The following is an 8,388-nucleotide window of genomic DNA, read 5'->3' on the forward strand; positions in this document are numbered from 1 at the left end:
TTTACTCAAAGAATTATTGCTTGTTAATCTAAAAAACTTTATTATGATTATAACATGAAAAGTATGTCTTTTGCATGTATCTTTCTAGATATGACCAATACTTATCACCGCAACATAGGAACTGTATTGTTGACTCAAAATTATCATTTATTGGCAAAAGTATTACAGACATGTTTATTAGGAACTCCAACAATCAAAGATGTGCAGTGTACTGAAATTCCCTTATGAATCTTTCATTAAAATTCAAAAAAAAAAAACAAAACAAAAGTCTGTTACAAAACATAGTACAATAGACTCCAGCAAGCCTAAGTGCCGAACTTTTATTTGCTTGGAAATGTATTGAGGAAATCCATAGAGAAAACTTGTCCTCTCCTGTGATGACCATCAAATGCTTGTAGAATCATCAACTGGATGCCAGATTCTATTGAAGAACCACATAGAGTCGGCTTCCACCGCATATCCATCCTGATTTCTGTGCCAACTATAATATGCGTGCGTTCGGTTCTTAATATTGAAAATCGCGTGGCCAAAGCTGGCTTCGCGGTAGGCCGAGTATTTTGGCTGGGGTTCCATCATGCTGCATTACAAAATCAGATATTTACACACCCAACAGCAACCCAGAATAGTCATGAATAAGTTAGGCAGTGTTTTGTGAGGCAGCTCATCTTACTTGGTGGCCAAACCTTCAAGATTGCCTCCATCGCCAATCGTTATGTACACTGGAGCTGATTGATTATGAACAGGGACGCACAATCCGTTCACAATGTTGTATGCAGTGTTGGATACACGTTCCTGTGACACTCATCAATCAGCCAGCGATTTCTTAGATTCAAACTAGACAAACAAATAAACAGAATTTCTGGTTTCCTGCTCATCCTTGATTCCTTGCAACACTTTGTATATGGACAAAATAAATTGTGCATTTTGATTTCGTTGGACAGACATGTCGGCATGCTAATTTCATCTCCTCGGAAAACATTGAAATTGACAGTTTGATTGGACTAACTCATCAGAGTTGGCTTTATGCATCTTCCTATGGAAAGGCTATTGCTGAAATAAAGCTGAAGAATTAGATAATAAGGAAAAGGAGACTTCTGGACTTACAGATCGTTCATAGGCATGGACATGCCCTGCAAACACCACATCTACTTTGGATTCCACGAACCACTTTTCGTACATCACTCTCATGGTTTCTCCTTCCATGTAGTGATAGTTGTAGCTATTGTACCATGGGGAATGCATCATAACAATTAGCCACGGTGTCTCGTTCCTGTTAACTTTTTTGAGCTCTTGTTCAAGCCATTTGTACTGGGGAGTATATTTACCTTTGGAGCGAACAAGGTAAAAGGAAATTAGCAGAAGTGAACTGTGACATTCAATAAGAATTGGCATTCTGAGAGACATGCCTCTATTGTACATCTTGATATAACCGTACATGTTATAATGACATCGAATCAAAACCATTTTAACACCGAACGAACTTTCATTTCCATTACTGGATGTTGGACTTAAACGATGAACGTTTGCTCCCAATGTCTATGTGCAGTCTATTGTATTAATAGAAATCTTGAAAGAATGGATCTGCTTTCATCCGCAGATATGAAAATAAAATTTCATATTGATTCTTCATGTATTTTCGACCTTGCAGAAAAATGAACATTTTTATTATATCCACAAAAGTTTCTCATAAACATGGGAGGTTCCGTACAGTAGCATCTCAATCTCATCTATGTTGGCAGGATAGTCAAGTACGTAGAAATAATACCATATGCAGAGTATGACGACAAGACTATGATGTACGCCGAAGCTCTCTTGATCGAGTACCAGAAAGGCGCAGTGCTGTTTGATGCTCTATAAGGGACGTGGTATCTGTTAGTAAAGGGCTTGAAGGGTTTATTTTCGCCCTGCAGAAAAAAGAATGTACAACACCATCAGTGGTGTCGTTTGTATGAATTCATACATCCTGAAACTTCCATAATAAGAAGATGATGATCTAGGTATTGAATGGGAAGTGGTGGTTAGAGAATGAAAGGGCGAGGACTTCGTACCCTGCATATTTCTTTTAACATCATAAACTCCGATATTGTAAAGTGTCCATATGTTTTGTGAAATTACACTGGGTGACGATCTAAGTTCTACCAACGTCCCGTCTTGTATAAACATCCAGAATTAATTTATTGCTTCCTTCAGTTCCGTAAGTTCCCGATTAAGAGGAATAATGCAATATGATGACATAAAACTTGGATAAAAGTTCTTAGCTACCAAAAGCAGCAAAGGATTGTTTGATCTAACAACCAGTATCAAAGCAGATTACCAATTAATCGAATTGTAGAGACTTTTTGCCGTAATTATTTATCACAGAAATTGATGAATTAAGGCTTATACGACTCTGAATGTGAAATAGATGTCTTGGTGAAAGTATAATGCTAGCGCTCACAATTTCAGGAGCGAAGTCGAGTTCGTGATTTCCTGCTGTCCATATCCAGGGTTGATAAGCTACACTTCTTTCGATAAATCTTCCCCATGTATCCCACCTCACATTGTCATGGTTGGAATAATTATCCGCGTACGACAAGTCTCCAACAAATAATACAGTCTGTCCTTTCTGTGGATTATGTTCGTAATGGGTGAGCGTTAGGTTTGAATCAAAACTCTGACCAAGATCCCCTGCAATGTTCATTGGCATGCTGAGCATAGAAAGGAGTAGAACCGCGGATGCATGTAAATTAACTGCAGAACTAAATTTGTTGCGACTTGCTGATGAACTTGATTATCAAAAGTAAATGATTCTGCAAAGACCTATAGTACATACGTAGGAATGAGCTTTTGAAGTTACTCTGAGTCATTGACTAGGTATGCATGATAATATGATTTACTTACCTATGAGACCGAAAGTGTATGGAACATCAGGGCCAACCTCCGGAGGAGTAATGAACCAGAACTGTCGGACAGTGTGTCCAATTCCGACCTCATAGTAGTATTTGGTATTGTACTGCCAGTGAATGAAACAAACATCTGCTACATTTACCAAATTTTACGGACCAAGCACCAGAAACTTAAAATTTCTGGAGCAATCAAGAGATTTACCATCAAGTTGTTGAGGGTGCAATGGTGGATGTAACCAGAAGTATAAGTGTAAAACTTGTAACGATTAACTTTGCCCTTTGCTGTTTTCTTGTTTTCGCTGTTTTCACTCCAGTAGAGCACTGCACTGGACCCAGGTTCATCCTGAGTCACCCATGACACGATCACTCCTTTTCCCACATGATCTCCTTGTGTTATATGTACCTAAAGACTCACGCCAAACCCAAAACCCAAATCACAAACCACAAAGAATAGAATGAAATTAACGACTGTAACCTCTAACATTAAATCACATCGAATCCGAAACCGAATTAACTCTGATTGAAGCTCCTCCCAGCGTGTCTCTACATGTAGATGTCAACCATTTCACGAGTCACAAAAGAACAGAAGGAAAAGCTTGTGCTATACTAAGGGAAAGAGCAAGAACACAAGCTCAGGTGAGACCTGTTGAGGGGCATTATAGCCAGGAGGCACTCGGAAAACATCGCTATCCAGAGGCATGTCCACAGTTTTCTCCACTTTGCGGACGAAAGTGCTGGTCTTCCCTCCGTTGCACAAATCAGCCCCATTCAAAACCAGAACAAGAACAAGGACAGCCCCAACAACAGCAACGGAACAACAAGAAGAAGATCCCAGAACAGCCATCCTGGTCTTATTCTGGGATGAGGAAGAGCACAAGAGCCTACGTGACACAGCCTCCCAGAAATTATCACATCAATCGCACTACCCCTTATATAGGTGAATGTAATACTTAGGAACACACCCCTTCAAGATAGAAAGACGGAGGGATTTGCATCGTGTGAATATCCACGGGACTATACGCATATACAGGGTAAGTGTCAAACTCTTATGAACGGTAAAATAAGAATTTCGCAGCTCCTCAAATATGAAAAGAGGCTTAGTGTTTTTTGAGGGAATCCGCAAATGACTCTGTCAATTTCTTTCCTTCCCTTCTTGACGAGGATGATCCTAAGTCTGCAGTTGACGTTGAAACCACGGGAGGTTTCGTAATAATGACGCCGAAAAAGCGGATCATTCGACTCTTCTTCTGACAAGGAGAAGAAGGCAATAATGTTTTGGACAATATAATTGGGTGTCGCCTCTACCAGTTTCTTTCGCGTGCAACTGGTTTGGACCATCGATAGACGCGGCAAAGAATCGGCCACTACCAAGTTCTGTAAAGAAAAACAACAATGTGATCTTAGCTTTGATGTGACTAACTGTTAATTAACAATTACACCACTACGCAGCAGGAAAGCGTATGCTTCCCAAAAGAGAATTGCTGCAAAAAGTTCATGTATTTTCCATCACGAGGAACATACGACATGTTTGTTAATCAGATAAAACTTCTTATTAAGCCAAAGGGCAAACTGTCTGTTTTACATGCATTCGTTGTGTTCTTGTTCTCTACTCAGACAAGTAGCTTATAAGCTCTTCAATTCATAATTAATGACAAAGTGAAGACCAAATGATATGCTTAAAAAATTCGACAAATTGGAGAAAAACTATCAAGAGAGAGAGAGAGGAAGTTAAGTTGTTATTTGTGTTTTCATCATTCTTCTTAATTCATATTATTTTATGCGCTCGAAATGTTGCATGTACAGTTGTACTAATCTTATTATTGATATATATCGCAATTTTATGGGGAAAAGTATAAAAAAAAGTCATAAACTTATTACGCTTGTGCCAATTCAGTTATAAATCTTTTAATTGTATTAATTAAGTCCTAAACCTTTTGAAAATTTTTTATGTAATTCATTTGGCCAATTTTGGTCTGAAATCGCTGATTTGGATAACGGTTCCTCGCCCATGGTCGACGAGGGCTTCGTGGCCCTTTCCCAGACCAGGCGAGGGTGTCGTAGCCCTCGCCGACCAACAGGTGATGGTCACGGCCCTCTCCTGGATTTGGGTGAGGGCCTAACACCCTCGCCTATGGCCAATGAGGGTGTGGAGGCCCTCGCCTATGGCGGGCGAGGGGCGGAGGCCCTTTCCCAGACCTCACTTGTGGCCGGCAAGTTGGGAAAAAAAAGTAAGGAAAGAAAAGAAAAAAACAAAAAAAGTAATAAAAAATTCAAAAAAAATTAAAAAATTGTCAACGTCGGCACTAGTCATACCATGTAGGACAGCCTGACATCCATATCAGCGATTTTCGGCCAAATTATATTAGCAAATTGTCAAAAGGTTTAGGACTCAATTTGTATAATTAAAAAGGTTTATGACTTAATAGGTACAATTGAAATTTAGGATTGCATTGGTACAAGTAAAATAGGATTATGACTTTTTTGGTACTTTTCCCCAATTTTACGTGTTATTGTTTTCTTTAAATCGGAGGATAAATTTACATGATGAAGTTCGAATCCACTTTAAATAAAGCTCCACATAAAACTCTAGCGAAGAATTTGATTAACATGATCATTTATGTTGTTATATTTTCTATGTCATAATCTAGAGTTATATGATAAATATAATATTAGCTAGGACAAGAGGCCGGCCAAATGTGTTAAAGGGAGACGAGCAACCCCTTGGACAAGCCGAAAAAATTGAAATAATAATAAAGGACTAACTAGCACCTATCCAACTCCAATCCAGTTGGTGTACGGTATATGCCCAAGGGACCAATTTTCTTCCAATACAGTCAAAAGCCACCTTGATACATGTTCATTACCATTTTCATGTCAATCATTATCAAATCATGTGAAACCCATCTTTTAAACCCCTTTTTGGCTCGTTACCAATTTCAAACGACGACATTTTTATATCCGTTGTACTTTTAACCCGGACCCTTGAAATGTTTTAATGCATAATTTTTTATACTTAAGACACTTTTAACATGATCTTTCAAATGTCTTAAAAAAAGACAGAAATTTATATTCGTGGACGATTTTGGCATTTGTTAAATTTTCCATCCGAATTCGCCATCTATAGTCCAACATAGCTCTTAACTAGCATGACAGTTTGTGTCATGTCGTATCATGTCATAACTTGTGGTAATTAAGATAATTAAGTGACTCATTTTACATCACTGACGCGATGAAAATCAATAGTCTGTGATACTTATGTCATTATTTCTCCAGCGTAAAAATGGGCGTGACAAAAATGATTGGCATCGGGAATATAAACCGTGAATATTTCGAAGCATAATGTAGAAAAGGAAGATCTACTAGATTTTGTACAATCATGATGCACTTCAACTAGTCACTAATATTCGATTTTAACATAATGACACTAGTACCTTGTAGGGGTGAGCAAGATGGATCGTTCAAATTGGGACCGGACCGGACCGACCGGTTTGGTTCGATTCTCGGGAATATCGGTTCGGTTCCCGGTTCCTAAAAGTGGAACCGATTTTTGGGCAGTTCGGTTCTCGGTTCTAGGGTGGGAACTAGACCGAACCGACCGGACTGGACCGATAAATATATATCTTTTTCTAATTTTTTCATATATATATTTATTTTCTTTTTTTAAATTTTGAAAAAAATAGAAAGCATAATCTAATTTCCCCAATTCCCTCTTGCCTTTACCAATAAGTGATTGGTCCCATTGAAACTGGACCGGATTGGACTGGACCATCGGTCCGGTCCGGTCCACGGTCCCAAGACTAGCTGGTCCGGTTCTCAGTTCTTGGGTTGGACCGAACCGGGAACCACTCATCCCTAGTACCTTGCTTCCACTCTCTATTGAGAAAGTATGCACAACAACAGTAACTCCTCACCCTTGTCCTAACAACAGAAACAACCGAGGAAGTTATGATTACTTGTTGGGTATCTTAGAAAGAATCCACGAGAGAATTGGCCAAACAAATTATTGAGAAAAGTGTCAAAAAAGTCATAAATCTTTTGCATTGGTGCCAATTTAGTCCTAAACCTTTTGTATTTGTGCCAATTCAGTCCTTCCGGCTAATAGCTATTCACGTGTCGAAGGACTGAATTGGTACAAATGCAAAAGGTCTACGACTGAATTGGCACAAATGCAAAAGGTTTATGGCTGAATTGGCACAAAAAAAGGTTTAGGACTAAATTGGCACCAATGCAAAAAGTTTAGGATTTTTTTGACACTTTTTTCCAAATTATTAAGGGGTTTCGAATTCCTTATCTGACTACGCTTGAGCCCATTTTTGCTCATAAACAGACACCTCAGATGATCAAATTGATACAAGCCATCAGGTTTCATATACGCAATATCCTCGCAATCGCTGCCCTTTTTGTATGACTAGAAAAGACAACAATCCCATACATATATGTACCCGAAAAAACTCGACGCGCCTCCTTTGATTTATTCCATAAATTATCTTATCTAGTGATAAAAATTCACGTGATATGATCGGTCGGTTAAAGTTTTAGTAAGATAATGACATGCGTACCGACGAAACCCTCACGACACGGCAAAGCAAAGACCAAGCACTCGCTGGTAGACTCTGGACGAGGACTCACGATCATCCACGACCGACGATGAAGAATCTTGGCACCGAACTAATGAAGTGGGAATCGTCAATGAACATCGTGTGAATGCCTTGGAGAGTTGACTGACCTAAAACTCTCCAAAGCCATCATCATCAGTGCTCGTAGTAGTCCCCATCCTTTCCTCTTTTTGTTCGCTCGGCTGACTGTTAAGAAGGCAAATTCTAACGTTGCCTAAGCCACAGGCGCAACCTTGACTTTGCGTAGATTAGGAAAAGATAGTGGTCCATAATTTACGCGTACTTTTAAACAATCAATGTCATCCGGAAAATTCTTACATGAAACTGGTATGCGATGGTTAATGGGATCGAATTCATTTTATTCGTACATGTATTTAGTTCACTGAATAGTTTCTCTTATTGTCCTTGAAATCGGGCCTTTGTGCTCGTATCACATAACGGTTCTTGTTGAAAATAGCCCACATCTATGCTTTCAACACCGTTCGTAGGTAGAGGGAGACCGCATGTACATAAAAAAACATATAACTCCATTGTCAAGATGTGAGATATTTTCAACGGCGCTCGACCTAAAACGAGCATAACAAATGAGTCTTACCCGATATTTTTTTCCTTCATATCCTAAGAATGCAGATTGCGCCACTAAAACAAACGTGGTGAGAACAGCTCAATATTATCTAGAACACTTATTCACAAAAAGTTATAAAAAAAATTTAAAAATAGCGGCAATGAACATAACTACCCGACGTTTATGCTTTTATGTCAATTGGTCGCCGTCGATGAATGTCAATCAATTTTCTAAATCTTGAAAGCTCTCATCGATAACTTTCACATTTTATTGTTGATAACTTCACTAGCGAGTTGTCGATACTCTTCTAGTTGTCGATTTT

General features: G+C 38.9%; 1 protein-coding gene across 1 annotated transcript; it reads right to left on the minus strand.

The window, feature by feature from the left end:
* Positions 1-204: 204 nt before the first annotated feature.
* On the minus strand, positions 205-4,068 carry LOC115668511 (purple acid phosphatase 2-like). Its single transcript, XM_056304959.1, has 8 exons — positions 3,529-4,068; positions 3,088-3,288; positions 2,881-2,992; positions 2,438-2,667; positions 1,766-1,904; positions 1,105-1,325; positions 671-792; positions 205-577 (listed from the first exon to the last, which is right to left on the minus strand). The coding sequence occupies exons 1-8, from the start codon at positions 3,727-3,729 to the stop codon at positions 385-387; spliced, it is 1,419 nt and encodes a 472-aa protein (XP_056160934.1). The 5' UTR covers positions 3,730-4,068; the 3' UTR covers positions 205-384.
* Between the last annotated feature and the right edge of the window lie 4,320 nt (positions 4,069-8,388).

The sequence above is a fragment of the Syzygium oleosum genome, unplaced genomic scaffold, assembly GCF_021117445.2.
Source record: "Syzygium oleosum isolate NSW1041296 unplaced genomic scaffold, Sole_v2.1 Sole_v2.33, whole genome shotgun sequence".
Classification (NCBI taxonomy): Eukaryota; Viridiplantae; Streptophyta; class Magnoliopsida; order Myrtales; family Myrtaceae; genus Syzygium; species Syzygium oleosum.